The 18,944-nt window shown below is 63.7% G+C and overlaps 2 protein-coding genes across 5 annotated transcripts in view; one reads left to right on the top strand and one right to left on the bottom strand.

The window, feature by feature from the left end:
- The first annotated feature begins 1,382 nt into the window (after positions 1 to 1,382).
- Positions 1,383 to 3,273, top strand: NKX6-2 (NK6 homeobox 2). Of its 2 annotated transcripts, XM_082719631.1 has the most exons (3): positions 1,383 to 1,841; positions 1,941 to 2,113; positions 2,365 to 3,270. In XM_082719631.1, the coding sequence occupies exons 1-3, from the start codon at positions 1,439 to 1,441 to the stop codon at positions 2,617 to 2,619; spliced, it is 831 nt and encodes a 276-aa protein (XP_082575757.1). In that variant the 5' UTR covers positions 1,383 to 1,438; the 3' UTR covers positions 2,620 to 3,270. The 2 variants fall into 2 exon arrangements, with proteins under 2 accessions (XP_082575757.1, XP_082575756.1); XM_082719630.1 differs by having other exon boundaries at positions 1,383 to 2,113; positions 2,365 to 3,273.
- Positions 3,274 to 4,231: 958 nt separating this feature from the next.
- Positions 4,232 to 18,944, bottom strand: part of INPP5A (inositol polyphosphate-5-phosphatase A) — a 158,593-nt gene continuing 143,880 nt past the window's right edge. The window contains exons 12-16 of one of the 3 annotated variants that reach the window (XM_082721589.1): positions 16,473 to 16,546; positions 8,988 to 9,099; positions 6,518 to 6,586; positions 5,732 to 5,818; positions 4,232 to 5,643 (exon numbers count right to left, since the gene is read on the bottom strand). In XM_082721589.1, coding sequence (XP_082577715.1) covers positions 5,738 to 5,818; positions 6,518 to 6,586; positions 8,988 to 9,099; positions 16,473 to 16,546 — 336 coding nt within the window. In that variant the 3' untranslated portion in view covers positions 4,232 to 5,643; positions 5,732 to 5,737. Of the gene's footprint in view, positions 5,693 to 5,731; positions 5,819 to 6,517; positions 6,587 to 8,987; positions 9,100 to 16,472; positions 16,547 to 18,944 lie in introns of all 3 variants that reach the window. The other 2 variants (XM_082721587.1, XM_082721588.1) reach the window with 2 other exon arrangements.

Raw genomic sequence — 18,944 nt, 5'->3', positions numbered from 1 at the left:
CCCTGGCCTTCGCGTCCTGTCTGGAGCAGGCAGTGAGTAACAGTAAGAGCCCACAGGGTTTGACGTGACACCCCACGCGAAAGGGTGAAGGCCCAACGCCCAGCATTTCACTCCGCGCCTGTTCTCTGCGGGCGCCGAGGGTCCACTGCGATCTAAGTTGAATCCCACAGCCATGCGACGCGCTGGGGGGCTTTTCCTACCGGAAGGGAACAGCTGCCCCACCCCCACCCCCGGGCCCCTGTGAAGGCCCCCGCTGTGTCCAGTGCACTTGGAGAGCGCATCCGTCCAGGCCCTGCATGTGGCCGCCGCCAGCCCTGCGTCCTGGGCTCTGAGCCCGGTTGGTTTGCTCTGTGGTCTCGGGCGGCGCTCCACGAGACCGCGGCCTGTGGGCTCGGTCGCGGGGGTTCGGGGCGAAGCTTGAGGCTCAGGCTGCCTCCCGGGAGCCAAGCTGAAAATTCGCGACAGGGAAAGGCTGCGCCGCAGGCCCGCACTGTCCCCGCGCCCCGGCCGGGCAGAGGGCAGTGCCGCGGGCTGGGAGGGAACCGGGAACTGTCCGCCTGGCAGCGCCCGCGAGTCGCCGGCCTCGCGCGTGGCCCCGGGATGGGTCCCAGCAGCGCGCCGCGGAGTGCTGGGGAAAGCCGGGCAGATTCGCGCTGGCCCTTCGGCATGTGGACTACGCGGTCCAGCGTCCCCCGCGCGTCTGCGTCCCACAGAAAGTTACCCCCAAATGTTCGGGCACTCCTGACACCTGAGCCCGGGGCGGCCGGGGAGCCGCCGGGGCGGGTTTGGAGGCTCCGGCCGTGCCCCGACGACCGCGCCGCCTGGCTCCCCGCGCCGCGCACCTGGGGCTCTTCACGGAATGGGGCGCACAGAGCGTGCAGAGCGGATCCTCAAATCTGCATTCTTTCGGGCGATAAAATATGTTCTCGTATTTTTTCCTGATTTCCCATTAAAACCTTTGCCTAACTAAACTCCCATCCAACGGGATTTATTTCGTCCCGGGGGAGATAAATCAGGGGGCAAATTTACAGCCGGGGAGGCACCTGCCTCGCTAATGGGCCCTTCATGGAGTGCGCGGCCGGCGGGGGCGCGCAGACGGGCGGGGCGCTGGCCAATGGCCGGGCCGCGGGCGCCCGCAGCCAATCAGCGCGCGCGCCGCGCGGGGGCCCCCGCGGTTATCAGCGCGTCCGGCCCGCGCGGCGCCGCTCCGATCGGCCCCGGAGCCGCCGCCGCCGCCGCTGCCCCGCTGACCCCCGCGGCCGCCGCCCAGCCCGCGCCGGAGCCGCCGCCCTCGCGCCTCCCCGGGCCGTCGGCGCCCGCGCCCCGAGCGCCCCGCTGCAGCCGGCGCCCCGGGCCGCGCGCAAACTTCCTGGGCCGGCGGGCGCGGGCGGCGGCGGCGGGGCCCGGATGGGCGTCCGGGCCGGAGGCGGCGGCGCCCATGGACGCTAACCGCCCGGGCGCGTTCGTGCTGAGCAGCGCGCCGCTGGCCGCGCTGCACAACATGGCCGAGATGAAGACGTCGCTGTTCCCGTACGCGCTGCAGGGCCCGGCCGGCTTCAAGGCGCCCGCGCTGGGCGGCCTGGGCGCGCAGCTGCCGCTCGGCACCCCTCACGGCATCAGCGACATCCTGGGGCGGCCGGTGGGCGCGGCGGGCGGCGGCCTCCTGGGCGGCCTGCCCCGTCTCAACGGGCTCGCCTCGTCGGCCGGCGTCTACTTCGGGCCCGCGGCCGTGGCGCGCGGCTATCCCAAGCCGCTGGCAGAGCTGCCCGGGCGCCCGCCCATCTTCTGGCCCGGCGTGGTGCAGGGCTCGCCCTGGAGGGACCCGCGCCTGGCCGGCCCGGGTAGGTGGCGCGCGCGGGGAGCGGCTCGGGGCCTGGGGCCTGGGGCGCGGGGCGCGGGGCGCGGGGCGGCTGGCCGAGCTCACCCGCCCTCCTCTGCAGCCCAGGGCGGCGGGGTCCTGGACAAGGACGGCAAGAAGAAGCACTCACGGCCGACCTTCTCGGGCCAGCAGATCTTCGCGCTGGAGAAGACCTTCGAGCAGACCAAGTACCTGGCGGGCCCGGAGCGCGCGCGCCTCGCCTACTCCCTGGGCATGACCGAGAGCCAGGTCAAGGTGAGCGGCTGGTGCGGGGCGGCCTCCCGCGGGCCCCGCTGCGCCAAGTCGCCTCGGCGCCCGCGTCCAGCGAACCGTGTGCGCTCGGCCGCCAGCCCGCCCCGGGCCCAGCCCCGGGGGCGCTGCTGCTCCGCGGCCCGGCCGGGGTGCCGGCCTCCGCCGCCCCTGCAGGTCCACGCGGGCGGCGGGGTCTCGCGTTGCACGGGCCGGGGGCGGCCGCGGAGCCGTCTGACGTCCCCCCTCCGCCGCAGGTGTGGTTCCAGAACCGCCGGACCAAGTGGCGTAAGCGGCACGCGGCGGAGATGGCGTCGGCCAAGAAGAAGCAGGACTCGGACGCCGAGAAGCTGAAGGTGGGCGGCTCGGACGCGGAGGACGACGACGAGTACAACCGGCCCCTGGACCCCAACTCGGACGACGAGAAGATCACGCGGCTGCTCAAGAAGCACAAACCCGCGAACTTGGCGCTGGTCAGCCCGTGCGGCGGCGGCGCGGGGGACGCCTTGTGAGCACGGGCGCGGCCGGAGCAACCAGGGTCGGGGCGGGCGGCTCCCCTCGCCGCCGCCCGCCCGTGTGTATATATATTTTTACAGAATAAGTTATAAAGCGTCCGGCGCGGGCTCGGGAGGGCTCGGGGCCGCGCGTCCCGGGCGGAATCACTTTGTATAATCAATAAATTATTTAACACGTCCCCGGTGGAGCCGCGGCTCCGGAGGCTGCACCGCGTGTGTCTTCCTTCTCGCAAACCCCGTTCCCACCTCCCCCGCGGGTCCCTGCCCACCCCTGCAGCAGCCCAAGTCCCCGCGGAGCCGGGCCAGCGGCGAGGCGCGCGGTGCGACCCCGGCCCGCGTGTCTGCAGGCTCGGGCAGCGGCAGCTCGCAGGAGCGAGGGGACAGCGAGGGCCCAGCGCGGGGAAGGGCGACCCCGGCCCGGAGACCCCCCTCGGCCGTCCCCGGAGCGCCGGAGGAGCCGTGAGGCCAGCGAGCGCCCAGCGGAGCCGATGGCCGCGGATGGAAACGCAGCGGGGCAGGGGCGCGGCGCTGGCAGGGGCGCGCGCGGCGACAGGTGCGGCGCCCTCTCCCACCCGCGCCCCTACCCGCGCCCTCCCCCGGGCTGCGGGACCGGCTCAGTGGCGGAGGTTCGCAGCAGGTGAGCACCCACCGCGGGTCTCTCTTTTCGGAAGTCCCAGGGCGGGCGAGGGGCGGGTCCTAGGCTGCCGCCGCCGGCGCTGCGAGTCGCGCCGAGGCGATTACGCAGACCTTAAAACATCTTGGCAGCTAAAGGTTTCCAAGTGCGGGCTCAGCGCGGAGATCGCAGATTTTAAGCTCCTCCGCAGCCCGGTTCTATAGTCTTTGATCTGCAGAAATTGCTGTTTGACTCAGACCGGGACACCGGAGAGAAATCCCCAGTAATCCAGCCCGCCCTCGGACGACAGCGCGCACGCCCCCTCCCTCCCACCCGGAGGCCCTGCAGCCCGGCTCCCGGGGCAGGGATGGGCCAGCAGCTCTTCTCCACACTCTGGGGCTCTTGGAGCTCATGCTCTGCGTGGTTGCACCGACTGTGCCCAACTCCTGAGCTTTAATTTTAAAAATTAAAAAGAAGTGATTACATTACTATGAGGCTTCTCCTTGAAGGCAGTTCCGAAAATGTTACAGAGAAACGTTAAAGCCGGACGTTTTCTGTTCTATGCCACGTGGCCGCACCATCAGTTTTAAAAAAGACATTTCTTTTGAGCCACGGGCTGGTCTTTTTGATGGAGCGATATTGAAAATATTGAAACGTATTTTATTCCTATCAGCGAACCGTTCTCTCAGCTCAAGTTAAGAGCAAAGGAATTTCCAGTTTTAGAGTTTTGAGGAAGCCAGTGCATTTTTATAATCTCCTCTTAAATGCTGAGGGGCAGCTCCCATTAGTTACTGCTACACTGAAAAATCCAAAGGATTATTTTTCTGCACTTAAGTACTGGCTCGGTTTTGTGTAGCACATCTGATAGAATGACCTTCCGGGATTTCTGGTGAGCCCGATCTGAAGTCACAGCTCACAAAGGAGGGCCCTCCCGTTACTTAGCATTTCAAAGGAGATGGGACCCGGGAAGGCAGAGCAACAAAGCAGACACAGAACTGTTTTCACCATGATCAATTTTATTGCTTAGGAACCGGAGCGGTCATTTCTACAGGCCTCCACAGTGACCAACAGCTGACACCCCGTTACACAGAAGCCGTGGGGCGGGCCTGCCGTGGGGCGCGTGGACAGAGCAGAGCGGCCACGGCCCCCAGTCGGCCGCACCGGCCAGAACGGACTCGGCAAGCGGATGCCGGATCGCTTGCGACGGTAGTGATCTGCCCGAAAACGAGCATCTAAGGCCTCCCCAGTCCAGGAGTTGTGTAGTGTTCTAAAGCAGATCAATAAAACACACGCTGTGTCCGACCCGCAGGCTCCGCATGGGCTAGTAATGCTGTGCTTCGTGCTGGGGGACAGGGTCGCAGTGGGGTGTCCCGGAGGCTGGCCGCGGTGGCAGCCACGGAAACTCACGGTTTTGCTTCTCTTAAGAGATCTACAGACAGCCTGTGTTAAAAGCGGTTTCTATCGGAAGCAGACTAGCCTATTTTGTTTCTCCCATGATATTATTGTTTTATGTCGAACACTTGGCACCATAGAACAGTAACAAAAGACGAAACAGTTTACAAAATTCTTCAAAGGTACACCCGAGCTAGCTATAAACTTCACATTCGGTTCTTAATATTACACAGAAGAAAAGGCATAGGAGTAAGGTCTGCAAGTGTAGACGTGCTGTGGTCCACGGCCCCCAGGACGGCACCGTGCGGCCACCTGGCCCGATGGGTCTGCGCGGACGTACACGTCCCCGAACTCCTAGCCTCTGCCCCACCTGCCGACAGGACCCTCGCAAGCATTCATCCTGGAAAGTATATTTAGCATAAGTTTTGGTAAGATTTATAAATTATTTTTAAAAAGTATATATTTATATATATTTATATATATAAAAATGGAAAGCAGCTGCAGTGTGATTCTAAAACCATGTAACACGGCAGTAATAACGTGGAAGGAGCCGCCAGACGCGAAGACCAGGGCTCCTTGCTCTCCTCACAGTGGCCGCACTGCCCGAGTCGCAAAGAGCCCCTGCCTGTCGCCTCAGCCCCGGGCACGCCTCCAGCTGGCAGAGGGGCACGTGGGACACCTGTGGGGTCTCCACGCCAGAGAAGCTCTTCCCACGCTGACAGTGATTAGAAATGGAAACTCCGAACTCTCAGACTCCCTCTCCGGTCTATGGAGTTTGGCAACAGGACGGTGACTTGTTACAAAAACCCAATGTTTCTACTTAATGTCACATGAACAGACAAGACAGTGAGGTATGTGAGGCTGTTCCGGAACGGTCCGGAGGCTGAAGCGAAGTGTGGGGCCGGCCTTCTAGCGGGTGGCGCTCGGGCGGGTTTCCGTGGACGGGACTTCCACCGGCTCTTCGCGCTACGGGGGGGTCTCGCGAAGGGCCCTCGGGTGTCGGTGGCATCGCTTCCCTGCCGTGGAATCGGTCACTCGTTAAAGGAACAAACACACCAGGAAAAGCTGAGAAAAGGTGAATCCAAGGGAAGGAGCCATATTTACCACACGTCACTGCACGACACAACACTTGTGCACATGGGCGTGAGGTTTACCTGCCCCGGGCGCGATGCGGAAGGCCAGGAACACGGGCTGCGGTGGGAGAAGAGGAGTCAGACCCCACGGCCACGCGCCGGCCCCGACCCCCCGACTCCCGGTCCTGCCCTCCCCCGGGCCTCGTGTGCAGGATGCGGCACCCTCCGACTGGGGCTGGGGCTCGACTTCCGTGAAGGGCAGACGACCGCGCAAACCCCGGCCCGGGGAAGGGCAGAGTGCCGGCCCGGTCCGTTCCCACCGGGCGCCCGTGCGGGGGGCCCCGCGGCAGGACGAGGCGCCCAGGGATCCTGGCCCGGAGGCCCTGCACGCGGGACAGCGCAGACATCTCCCATCTGCCTGGAGGTAAGACAGGCGGGCACTGGCCTCCGTGAGGCTGTGGGGCACCCCTGCGGAAAAAGCGCGTCCGCACCCAAACACTCAGTGTCCACCCCTAAAGGGCGGCATCTGTGCTCGCTGCCGTGAGAAGGCCGTCACAGCGTCCCACGTGCACACTGGAAAAATGACCTTCGGAAATCGCCAGCTGTAGACGGTATTTTGTTACAAATAGTAAAATTCTGTATTTTATTCTACTGTAACGGTCTCTTCTGCCTTCTTTACCTACCTGCCTACCTTGTGGTATTTTACTGCAATTAAGTAAACACAGACCAACGCGGCAAGTGCTCTGTGGCCTTAGGAGGAGCCCCAGTCTGGCCCGCGCCCCCCACCTTCCAGCCACACGCAACACGGACACGTCACCTTGTGGTCCCCCATGCAGACGTTGGGCCCGATGTGGTCGTAGGTGACAACCTTCTCCTCGCTCTCCGACTGGAAAAACAAACAGAGAGACCCGAGTGGGAAGGTGGGAGTGGCGGGGCTTCCTCCGGGAGCCCGAGCGACCGGCCGCCCTCCCCTGCCACCTGCCGGCTGCTCTCCGGCCAGCGCCTCGGAGGGAGCCCCCAGCCAGCAGGCACAACGTTCTGGAAGCCCTGGGAGGCCCGGGCTCTTCCTGCTTCCAGACAGGAGTCGGGCGGGGGCCCCCCAACTCTCCTCTGGCTCTCCGGGAGCCTTCTTGCCGGGTGCGCCCCGCACAGCCGAGTGGCGCCCAGCGCCCGTTTGCGCCGCTCAGGCTTGTTTCGACAGCTGGTTCTGTCAGCCCCGAACTGTGTTCTCTGGAGAGTAGACGCCTCTGCCCCGGGCACTGTGCACGTTAATTAACGGCTGCGCGCGCCGGCCCCTCCCTCCCGGCCCCTCTGTCCCAGGCTCCGCACAGACGCCAGCTTTTTGGGTACGACTGGAGGGTTCGCTCCCACCGTCGGTCAGCTCCGACGGGGCCGATGGTTCCACCCGCAGCTGGAGCTCGAGACCATGACGTTAAAACTGAATTATCTTTAATGCGGTAGGAAGCTTAAGGTCAGATTAACTTTGCAGCACAGTTGCCTGCCAGGAGTATGAAAACACAACCTTGGGCACCGCCTGCGCGAGCACTTCCATCCCTCACGGCCGCAAGGCTGCCTCGCGGAAGTGGGGGACATTCATCAAACGCAGCACGGTAATTTACAAAGGCAGCATAAAATTGTGGATTTCCTGCTGCATAATCTTGAGACACAAACAAACGACAGCCGCCCGCCACCGCCGGTGTTGTAGGGCCGGGGAAGCAGAACGGAACATGATGACGAGGTAGCGGACCGTGCCATGATGGATGAGGCCCGGCGGCTCCGGAGGCGTCGGCTCCGCCTGCTGCCCCCGGGGAGGGCCTGGGGGACATGGGTGGGGGGCGGGGGGGGGGAGGGGGGAGGCCCTCACCTCCAGCTCTGGCCCCACCGCATTTGAAGCTCCAAGACTGAATGAGCATGAGAGGGTCCCCGGGAAACTCCCCACCCCTGGGCTGCCCCGCAGACACCGCACAAGTTCAGCTCGGCCCCCTGCACTCAAGACCTTCCTGCAAAACGCCGTTTCCTCGGGTGCGGGTGCTTCCCCTGCACATGGTGCCTGTCTCTTCTCTGCCCCTGGGGTCCCCATTCTGGCTGTGGCTGTGCACCCAGCACACCGCGTGTGCTCAGGCCAGCAGGCATGCGAGGCTGAGCCACCGTGGGACCCCACACGGCCGTCCCCAGAGCGCCAGCGAGCGGGCCTGGCGGAGAGGGCAGGGCTATGTCCAAGGCCGGGTGCCAGGCAGGCTCCCAGGGTCTGCGCTCATGGTCCTCGCCCAGTGTAGCGTCAGCCAGGGAGGCCCATGGGGAAGCGGCCCAGGGGGCTGTCCCAGCAGTGGGCCCTGGGTACCAGGGTGTCCCAGGCAGGGGCGGGCCCTACACATAGTGCAGGGGCAGGAGTGCTGACGAGTGAGCTTGTGCAGACCCAGCGAAGGCTCCATCCCCAGCCCAGGCCCCTCGTGGGCCCCTCCCCACGTGCCCACAGTGCTCTGGGCTCAGGAAAGAACACGGATGGCTGGGCCCTCACTGAAGAGGCCGGCCGGTGCCCACTGAGTACGGGCTGTGTGCACAGCAGGGCTAGGAGCTGGGGTGGCCTGTGGGGGGGCTCTGCCCTGCTGGCTGTGACCCCTCCTGCCCACTGTGCTCCAAGTCCCTTGCTGAGGACTCGGGGTGTGGCCCAAGGCCAGCCAAAGGGTCCTGGTGGGGGGTGGGGGCCGGAACCTAAAACAGACAGAGCTCAGGTTAGGGTCCCCCGAATGCCCACGTCTTCTCCCAACACTGACCACCAGCCTGTGACCCTGCCCCCCGGATCGATCAACGTACTTGCACGTGGTTTCTCGTTGACCAAACCAATTCAGATACTGATTCTTCTGAACACATTCCCTTTTGTGTTAAAATGTGGGCACTGAAATTCTGGAAAATGAGCCACAGGAGACCCGAGTGCCCCAAGCCCCAGTGCAGCATGAACGTCCCCGTCCGTTTTCACCACGTTGAGCCCAGATGTGAATCAGGCTCTTGAGTCATAACTCGGGGAAGGACGGACCCGTGTGTTCACGCGCTTTACGTCAGTGCGTTCGTGTTCAAGAGCACATTGGATTCCCGAGGACACAGTTCTGGAAGCACTAGCTGGTGACTGCGAATGCATGCTGTGGGTTCAGAAAAGCAGCGGGTGTCCTGGGGGCCCTCAGACCCGGGCGCTGGGTCTCAAGTGGCCGAGGACCCATCGCAGGAGGACGTCTGGGCCCGTCCCGGGGCCCCTCGTGGGTGGCTGGTTCCGGGGTGACTGTAGCCCTTACCTTCAGAATCAGCTCCCTGGCAGACGGGGACATGAGGACACGGTCGCACCACGCGGGGCATCGGGTGTTCATGTACCGCCGGCCCTGGCCGGACTCCTCGCTGTACGGGTAGCTGGGGGATACAAGGGCGCCTGGTCAGTGGCCAGCAGCGGCCCCACCTCCCACTGTCCCCCGAGACCCCGGGGAGGGCCGTGTGGCTCTTCCCACGCACGCAGAGTGGCCAGCGCCAGGTAGGCAAGAAAACCACGTAGATAAGTTTCCAGAACACAAAGTCAAACCCGCGATCCAACTTCTCACTTGAATTTTAGCTGCAGTGGATCTTGGGACAAACCAGTGGCATCATCTAGGACATTGTGGCTTTAGTTTTGGACGTGGCCAGCGGACAGACGGGCCTCCTTCCCAACCTGAGTCCTGGGATGGCCGAGCGCGTAGCCTGTGGGACTCTCACCGGATGCCCCTCATGGCTCCAGGGAGCCTCTGGAAGCGGGGTCTGACGCGGGTGCGCGCCCCCTCCCGCGCCCCCACCCAGCCTGCTCCACCATAGCATCTGGTCTTGGCAAGTGCCTGGTGCCCGGGCCGGGGGTTCATCGCTGTGGCGTGGCCTGGCACGTCCCGGACTCGCTGCTCTGGCCACACAGGCGCCCCTTCCCACCCCCCAACACGGCTTAGCCCCCGGGAGAGGCCCTGACGGTCGCCTGGGGACAGAGTCACCACAGCTAACCCCCCAACAGGCAAGTGACACAGCGTGTGAGCAGCATGTGGGGTGCCTCCAGGCGGCTTCCTCCTGTTTCCAGAACGCCCTGGGACCACTCTGTGGGCTCCTCGGTCCCCGAGAACCACTGGCCTCGCCCCAAGTGCACGCGTTGGCACTGACTGAAGTGGTGGCCGAAGACCTCAGAGCCAGCCGGAGGGGGAGGCGCGTGGCGGTGGCTGCTGCGTCCACACCAGCGCGACGTGTCTGCGTGTCCGGGCTGCGTTTCGCACGGCCATCCTTGGGTCTAAACTGCTCCTTGTAAAAATCTGCTTCTAGGTCCATTCCGGATTATATACTAGAATTGTAATTATATTATTATAATCAGCTTGTTCTCCGCTTCGCTCACTGCTGGGGAGAGAGGGGCCGCGGCGGCACCTGGTCTGTGGGGGACCCTGGCCTGTCCTGCTGCTCTGTGGCCTCAAGACCCCCATCCTGCTGCAGCTGTCAGGCTGCCCAGAGTGAATGGCTCCCGGCCTCACCCCGTCCCACCGGGGTCCCCCACGTTCACAAGAAACAGGGGCCGAGGACCCCCGCCTCTCAGGGAGTCACCGCTTCACTTGATTAAAAACTCAAAGCAGCAAATATGCTTAAAAACAAAACTGACCCAGCCCCCCCGTCTAACGGCATCCTGCGTGGACAGAGGCGTCCTCTGCAGGGAAAGTGGGGCCGCCCGGCTCAGCTGTGACCGTGAGGGAGCGACACCAGCCCTCCGGGACTGCTGGCCTCGCACGCGCAACCTTGCCTGGGACACGAACCCAGGCCGGCGGCAGGCTGTCTCCAGAACGTGCTACCCGTGAGCCGGGAGTCCACACAGATCAACCCCAGTTTCCAGACAACGTGCTGAGCCATGGGATGAGAACCTTGGCTGGGGGCAGAGGTCAGGGGTGAGGGCCGCCGCGAGCGGGCAGCTGCTGGGTGGGGGCCCTCTGCCAGGAGACAGCCAGTAGTCCAGGCTCGGGTGCAGCCCGGAAACAGGACGGATGCCACGTGCTCAGACGCCACCTGCAGCGCTCAGCTCTGCGCCCGATGCTGTAGAGACGACAGGAGATGCCTCGGCGGGCCCAGCCCATCGTGCCGGCAGGACCCACAGCCACAGTCCAGTATGAGCACCGCTGACTCAGAAGGAGAAAGCGGCTGGTCCCGGGATGTCCTGCTGGTGGGGGCACTGCCCTCCCCCCATAGCCCCAGGGCCGGAGGAGGGGGCCTTCCCCCCACAGCAGACGCGTGGGCCCCATCGGCAAGCACAGGGCACCGGGCCCAACGCTGCGGGTCTACAGCCTGCACACCTCCAGGTCGGACAGTGACGGACGCCCGCCGTGCACACACGTTTACCTGAAAGCAAACCCCGGCGGCCTGGGGACACGGGACAAGCACCCAGGCCGTGCTCCCACGGTGGGGGAGAGCCGCCGTAGCCGCCGGTGATAGAGTAACGATCGCCCACCTGTCCTCAAGCACACGGGCCTCGACGCCACAGCCTGGGAGGCACAAAGCCCGGCTGTGTGTGCTAGCCTGCGTCTACAGGGCCGGCCGCGGGTGGGGCCGCCGGGCGCAGGAGGAAGCGGAAGGTGAGCCGCCAGTCAGACCGGCACACTGTGCGCCTGCTCTCCCCAGTGCGGGGGGCGCGCAGGGGTGCTGCCCCAGGGTCGGAAGCCCCTCCTGGGAGCCCTGCCAGAGGACAGCGCCTGCGTGAGTGGCCACAGACCCAGGGCGCCGCGGTGTAGACAGCAAGAGCAGCTCAGGACCCCGGGGTCCCCAGAGGCCGCCCGTTACTGACATTCCTGGAAAAGACGGGAGGAGCCCGAAGGACGGTTGGGCCAAATCAGCGGCGCCGCGGCGGCACTGAGATGTCCGGGGAGCGGTCGGTGGCAAGGACTGCCCCGGCCCCTGGGCACAGGCAACCCTCCTGCCGCTGCCTGGAAAGTCAAGGGTCGTGACCCCAGAGCCGCCAACTGGTCCCACGAATGCGGAGGCGCGGGCGGCACACCCGCGTGGCTCCCCTCGGGCACGGCGTGACTTCAGATCTGCTCGTAGGACGCAGTCTGTGGCGCCCGCAGTGGTGTCGTGTGACGCTCTCCTGCAGCAGCGAGAGCCCGAGCCGCCACTGTGCACCTTCTGGCTCTTCCAGGTTCTGGCTGGCCTTGGAGTGTGCCGTGCGGAGCCCCGGGGTCCCTGGCTCCCTTGGCAGGGCTGGAAGGTGCAATCCCCTGACACACCGTGTGCCACCCTCCCGACACTGCAGTTGCACGGGCGGACGGAAGCAGCGCCCTGGGGCACGGGGGACCGGGGCGGGCTCACACTAAGAAACCCACGGCCACTGCACGGACTGTCCAGCCTGGGAGGCACGGCGTTCCGAGGCGCGGCGGGATGAGATGGACACACACCGCGCTCTGCCGGCCGTTCCAGCTCATTTCCGTGGAGTATCTTTGTTTTGCCAGAAAAGCAGAGACCGTTGTCACTCAGACCTGAACATCAGAGGGGAGTTTTCTCAAGAAGGGATGAAATGAGTCATTTTCCCTCTCCAGGTGGATATCCAAGTGTATTTGTTGTCAATGACAAAATTCAAGCTTTCAAGGAAAACTCACAGCTTTGGAGGATGTGCCTGGGCCCTGGGTGCCTGTGGGCCACGGTCAACGGTGACTGCTCAGTGGCCCCGCGGGATGCGCCGTCCGGCACACCAGCGCCTGGGACGTGGACCATCTGGCGTTCTGAGGCCCGGCTGGTGACGTGCCAGTTGTGCATGTGGGCAAACAACCCCTTCCGGCAGCGGGTCACAGACACGTAGCAGCTCGTGCTCATGGTCAGCCGCTGGGGGCCCAGGGACACACCATCTGGCGTCACAGACCAGCATCTGGCGGGGGGGGGAAGATGCTGTCCCTGGCCTGCTAGTGGGGACAGTGCCCCCATGCAGCGCAGGGTTGGGCCCTCCGGTTGGGCCCATTCCAGCCGGGCCGCGGCACTCTGCTTCCTGACCGCCAGCCCTGGGCAGTCTCTCTCAGGAAGGTGCCATCACGCTGAGCCCTTGGTGGAGAAGAACAGAGCTGACAGCTCCATAAACATCTGAAGTATTAGCATCTTTTCTAGCGAGTTATGGCATTAAGTTCTAGTCCGTTGGGAGTGTGGTTCTGTTAGCTGGTGGGGAATGGTGACCGATGTCTCCGTGAAGAGTCGCTCTCTCCCGACACGGCCCATCCACTGACGAAATGTCTGTGGGCTCACAGGTGCGCTGTACTGACACACTCCGAAACCCACTGCCTGGGCCCACTCTGGTCACGGCGTGCCGCCCCAGGGGACCGTCTGGCTCTGCGCGGTGCTATGGAGGCCTTCAGGGAGGCTCAGCCCGCGCCATCTATGTGCGAGGCCCTCGCCACGTGGACAGGGGGCAGAAAGGCTCTGAAAACCAGGAGCGGCCGCCCCAGGCCCGCGTTCCCACCGTGCCCCCTGGACCAGGCGGGTGCCCTTGGACAACGAGCCCCGCGGCTTCTGTGGCCTCACCGAGACCAGACGCAGGACAGCCTGAGGCAGCCACGGCCCCACGGGCTCAGCCCCCTTCTAGAAAGTCCTGGGAGCCTGGCAGCAAGAAGGGAGAAGTCTGTCCCGACACACACCCGAGTGCCGCGGGGCACGGAGAACACACAGGGGGCCTTGTCGGGCCTCATGGCCGACGCAGAGCAGCCCCCGCAGCGAAAAGCCGTTCTCTCAAAATGGAGGTGTGTGGGGTGGCATCTTCTGGGCCATGCACACACCCCGGCAACACACACACACACACACACACACACACACACCATGCACACACCACGGCAACATGTGTCCAAGCACACGCCTGCACGACACACTCCCCACCCAGACGCATGCATGCCAGACGTGTGCCTCACCTACATCCCTGATGCACGCAACACCCTGTACCCAGATGTGTGCACACACAAGTCCCGCGTGCACTGTCTGTATGAGCACGTGACATGCCCCATGTCCGTACGCCCAAACCCAGGCGGACAGCCAGGCATGCGCAGACTCTGTACACGTGCAATCCATGCACACTCGCTCTGCACACACACGCACACACACCTGCACGTGAGCTCACACCTACATGCTCACCGGCACATGGGGCTATGCAGTGCACAGGGTGAATATACATCCGTGTACACATCCCCGTGTACATGCACACACGCCCACACACCTGTACATGAGCTCACACACCACTATGCACACACGTGCACACCCACCGGTGCACACACAGCATGCCCGACCACTCGTCAATACCCGCAGGTCCCGAGCCCCTGAGCACTCTCATCGCTTGTCCTTTTCCTGGACTCTGCTGCTGTGCCCGCTCCTCCCACAGTCGGGGCGGCTCTCCGAACCCCACATGACCACCCCCGGGGCTCTGGTCACCGGCATGGTTTCCAAAGACAAGAGAGTCAAAGGAGGGGCCTGGTGTGACCCAGGCAGTGGGGGAGGGGGTGACCCGGACAGCAGGGGAGGGGTGGGTGACTGGGATGGCAGGCTTGGAGGGGGAGGGTTGGTGGCCTGGGCGGCGGGGGAGGCGTGGGTGACCCGGCAGCTCACCAGGGTCTCTGGAAGCTGGGCTCTGGTGGTCGAGCGATGCTGGTTTGGTTAGAAAACTTCCACCTTTCCTCCGAGGAATTACTCTTACTTCCTCATTAAAGGGAAAGTATTTGATGACTTAACCAGCCAGTAGTGCTTGCACCCGTGAAGTCAGGACTGGTGAGACCTCGGTGTCCCCTCCTGTCACCGCTCCTGTCCCCAGCCAGGGTGAGTGCTCTGCTCCTACAGGCTCCCAGGACTCCTGGGTCTCGCCGATGCGACCTGCATGGCCCAGGACAGCACCCTGCCGTGGGTCCCTGCGGCCACGGCACACAGGACGGGGCGGGCACAGGTCTGGGCCATTCTCCCACTGCCCGAGCCAAGCGATCCCCACGGAGATCTGCGCGCAGCAGCTGTGTCCAGCACCTCACGGACCTCGAGGAGGGCAGGGTGACCCCCGTGCATACAGCCCACCTAGGGCATCCTGGGGAACACGGTCGGAGGTACCCTGATGCCCAGCACACACAGGCAGCTTTCTCAAGCACCTCCCCCATGGCACCAGGTCACCACCTTCTCTTGTCCAGGGGCGCGAAGGACCCAACAAGTAGACAGGGTTTCATGGCCGTGGCTAAGTCACCGCCACCACCCCAGGAAGGCCTGTGCTTTCTTCACCAGGTAACATCAGTCCAGGGACCCCCAAGCCAGGACCCTACTCCCCGACGTGGGTGAGGGCTGACTTGTCCTTCCAGACTCTTGAGGGGTTTGGGTACGGGTAGTCAGGTCTCCCTGCTGCCCGTGCTGGTGGCGGGCCTGCTGCTCACCCCCCTGGGGCGCTGGCCACCAGGCCCCGTGGGCTCTGGCCTTGACCACGTCCTGCTGGCATCTTCTGTGGTCTGTGCCCAAGTGACATGCCAGGTGGCAAGGTTTAAGAGAAACTCCAGAAGCAGACGCCAGCGCAGGGTCCGTGTGTCCATAGGGTCGTAGCCTCTGCCTGAGGTGGGTCCCCAGGCCTCCGTCCTCTGCAGCTCAGCAAAGCCCAGAAAGGAGATCCCCGAGTCTTTTCAATAGGGGCTGCCGTTCAGGACATCTGGCCTAGCACACCCAGGGAGAGGCAGCTTCACAGACCCTCTGAACCTCTCTGGACCTCAGGCGGACCTGACGTGCGTCTGACTGCAGGTGACGACCTGTGAGGCAGGGTTGGGGCTCCGAGGGGGACACCCTTGGTCAGTCCATGGATGGGAACCACTGGGGATACACCTCTGGTCCTGCTGTGGTCCTGGCTGTCCCAGACTCACAGTCCCTACCAGTCCCCCCCCTCACAACTCACGCTGCAGCCCCCTCGGCCAGAGCCTGGACCCTGAGGTCAGAGGGGCACCAGCCCATGCCCACGAGCAGCTGGAAGTCCCATGTGCCCTGGACTGGGGGGGTCCTCTGCCAGCCTGCACACGTGTGACTGCTGAATGCGATGCAGGGATGAGGCCCCTCGCGGAGCGTGCAGGAAAGACCGTCTGGTTTTTGAGCCTGTTCTAGGAGCAGAGCTATTCTGTCTGATGACGGGGTGCCACGTGTCCCCTGGACACTCCCACGCCTGTGTTACAGTTTCCCGGAACATGCCGGAGTGATGAGAATTTCCACCCATGATCTAAAAAAGGAGAGAGAAGTGGGGAGGAATCCCGTGACAGGGCCTCCGTGTCCTTGAGGTGCCCTCCCCAGAATGTGGCACGGCCGCCCCAGTGACGGAAGCTGGCTGAGCCCCCAGTCCAGCCGCAGCTCCCGAGGCCCCCTCTGCCTGCTCCTCTCTGTCCCGAGCCCTCTAAGACCCTGGGGCCGCGGCTGCCAGGCTGCTCTGAGGGAACGGGCTGTCATGGCTGCACATCTCAAGATTCTGTGAACACCAGAGGAAAGCCCAGAAAAGCTTCCACACCTGAGAAAAGCCACCCAGAGCCCACCCCTGACACAGAGACTGCCCAAGATCCTGACGTTCCAGAGACCCAGGGCTCAGAGTTCTCATGGCCCCAGTGCTAAACTGAGAAGGCAGTACTTCGCATATTTAAAGAAAAAAAATTTGTTTAAGAGAATCGCTTATTGCTCTTGGGTGGTGGGAAGGGTGGGTGGCGTGGTCTGCACAGGTGCGCACGGGTCCTCTAAAAGGAGAAAGTCACCTGCTCATCTAGCACGTGGGCGTTCCTTACCTGGGAGGGAACGAGATGTCCAGCTCATACAGCCTGTCCTTGAAAACAGACAGCTCCTTGTCAAACTCCAAGAGCTGAAGACAGAGGAGAAGAAAACAATGTCACTTCGGTCCACTCACTGGGGACACGGGAAGTCTCTGGTGCTCTACGTGCAGCAGCGACCCCCAGAACTTCCAGCAAACACGCCCGGCACACCGACGGGGCCATCTGTGGGCAGCCCTTCCAACACCTGCCCATTCGTGTCCCTGGGGAGATCCGTGGGCACCCAGCACGCCCTTCTGTCTGGGAGGCCACACGGGGACTCCGGCCCCACTGCCCATGGCTGACTGGCCACGCAGGGCCACGGTCCTCTGCCAAAACCACAAGGGGCAGCAGACCCAGCAACACCCTCCCACCAAGGCACTGACCTCCAGAACGGACGTGGCTCTCACTTCTGCCCACGCTAAAAAAGTGAGCCAGGTCAACCTCGCAGGGCAACATGACTAAAAACGGCCTCCAGGACTCCAGCAGTAAGCCCGGTGTGAAGCCTCAGCAGCTCAGTGCACATGGGAGTGACCTGTGTGCCCGGCTGCCATGCAAACCACCCTCCCACAGCACACCTCACCCCGGAACCCCAGTGCTGCCCTGGCGTGGCTCAGAGGGAAAACAGCTCGAGTGTGCAACAGGACGGTCTGTGGGTAAGGAGGGTAAATGAATTCTCTTGCGTACACACCAGATGGGACCCCACACATGTCCTGCACAATCCTGGACACTCACAGGCACGAATTTCAAAGAGCCTTAGACCTGCCTGGTGGAGCTCAGATGCCAGGGGTTGGGGGCCTGGATCCCACTGCAGCACTCGTGCGCTCACATCCGCTGGTGTGCAGCTGCTCAGCGCTGTCCTGATGAAGGGCACGGGACTGCAGGTAGGGGACACATGGGGCGGAGGGCCTGCAGGGGGAGGGGGGCACAGGGCGGCGCACAGGGGCTTGGCTTTCATGGCACCAAATGGTCTTGTTGTGCCCAGGGGAGCCTCAAGCTCCTCCAGAGTCCAGGGAGGGCTCCAGGCCAAACTGCTTCTGGCAAGTTCCTGAGTCAGGTCTTCAGTTGGGGCTGGGGATGGAGAGGAAATCTCTAGGAGGAGAGATGCACCCGAGTGTGTGTGGGGACTTGAGCAGGTCCTGCAGCTACCTGTACATTTACATGTATGTGTGTACTTGCAGTGACGCGCACACACATGCCGGTAACGTGTTTCTTATCTAGATCACCTGGGGCTCGAATTCTCAGCCTTCCCAGATGGGAGACAGGCTCCGAACGGGCATTGTGGACTTGGGGGGACTGCTGCACTACGTGGCTGTGCCCAACAAGGGCTGAGAAGAGGAACCCGCCTACCCGAGGTCAGGGGCCAGGGCTTCCGGGAAGGAGCCCTGCGAGCATCGGGAGGCAAAGTGTGGCCATGGTGACCAGCGGCTTAGCGGAAGCGGCGAGGGCGGCTTCCTCCGGCAGGATCACAAAACCGGGCTTCACCCGAGGCGGGGAGCGCACCTCCCGTCTCTCTGCAATCCAGCTTGGACGCTCAAACAAACGCACACTGCAGAGACCAAGATGCCGCGGGGCCCTCGCTGTCCCATGGTGGCCACACCATGGACTGGTGGCTCCGGGGGCCTGCACGTGCGTGCGTCTGCCCCTTCCACACACCACTGTGGCCACCCACCCGAGAGGTCCGTGCACTGCTCTGGGAGGGGGCCTGGCGCAGCAAGGCTGGCCACACCTCCTCATGGCTTTTCCCTAGGGTCACTGTGTTGCCGCCTGGTGCCAGCGTCGCACTGGCATGGTGACTTGTCACGGGCCTCCGCTGCTCTAGGTCATGTCCTCTCTTTCCATCTGGTGTCCTGCTGTCCCACGTGGACACATCCTGGTCCTGAGGACTTGTCTCCCGTGGGTCCAACATCAGCTTGCCAAACGTGGCCTCTCCCAGCAAGGCACTACGCGCCACCCCACCCCTGCCTCCTGCTCCGGGTGCCGCCCCCGGCACCCTGGGCGCCCACGGTGGGCCCGCCACTAATTCACCCACCAGGACTTCACCTGCGCGGCAACATTTCTGGAGGTTCCGTGTGCTTCCGATCTGCTTGTTTCCTTCTGGGCATGTTGCTTGCTTCTGATTCTTCCATGTTTTTAATCCTTGGAAACATACTTGCTTTACGTGTCCTACCAATCATCCCAGCGCCGGCTCAGCGTTCTCAAGGGCGTACCCTCTCTGTTGGCTCTGCCTCCCGGGTCCTCCACTTGGGGGACACGGAACGTGCCGCGCCCTCCATCTGGCTGCCTCTGGGTGCGAGAAGTGCAAGCAAGGGGCCAGGCACTCAAGTACAAATCCTCAGAACGTCACCCCACGCACTCTGAGGTGCTAGGACTTCACTCTCTTCCTTACACCAGGAAGGAAACTGGGGATAACCTGGGGTGTCTCCCAGGCCCCAAGTCCACAGCGGCTGC

This window comes from Mustela nivalis (assembly GCF_964662115.1).
Source record: "Mustela nivalis genome assembly, chromosome: 2".
In the NCBI taxonomy this organism is placed as follows: domain Eukaryota; kingdom Metazoa; phylum Chordata; class Mammalia; order Carnivora; family Mustelidae; genus Mustela; species Mustela nivalis.
Note: the sequence above shows the minus strand (reverse complement) of the source record. Positions and strands in the feature narration are given on the sequence as shown.

What these genes read in the sequence shown, in the direction of transcription:
- NKX6-2 (XM_082719630.1), top strand. Translation starts at nt 1,439, where the DNA reads ATGGACGCTAACCGCCCGGGCGCGTTCGTGCTGAGCAGCGCGCCGCTG. An exon ending in TGACCGAGAGCCAGGTCAAG is followed by an intron (nt 2,114 to 2,364) that starts GTGAGCGGCTGG and finishes CCTCCGCCGCAG; the next exon opens with GTGTGGTTCCAGAACCGCCG.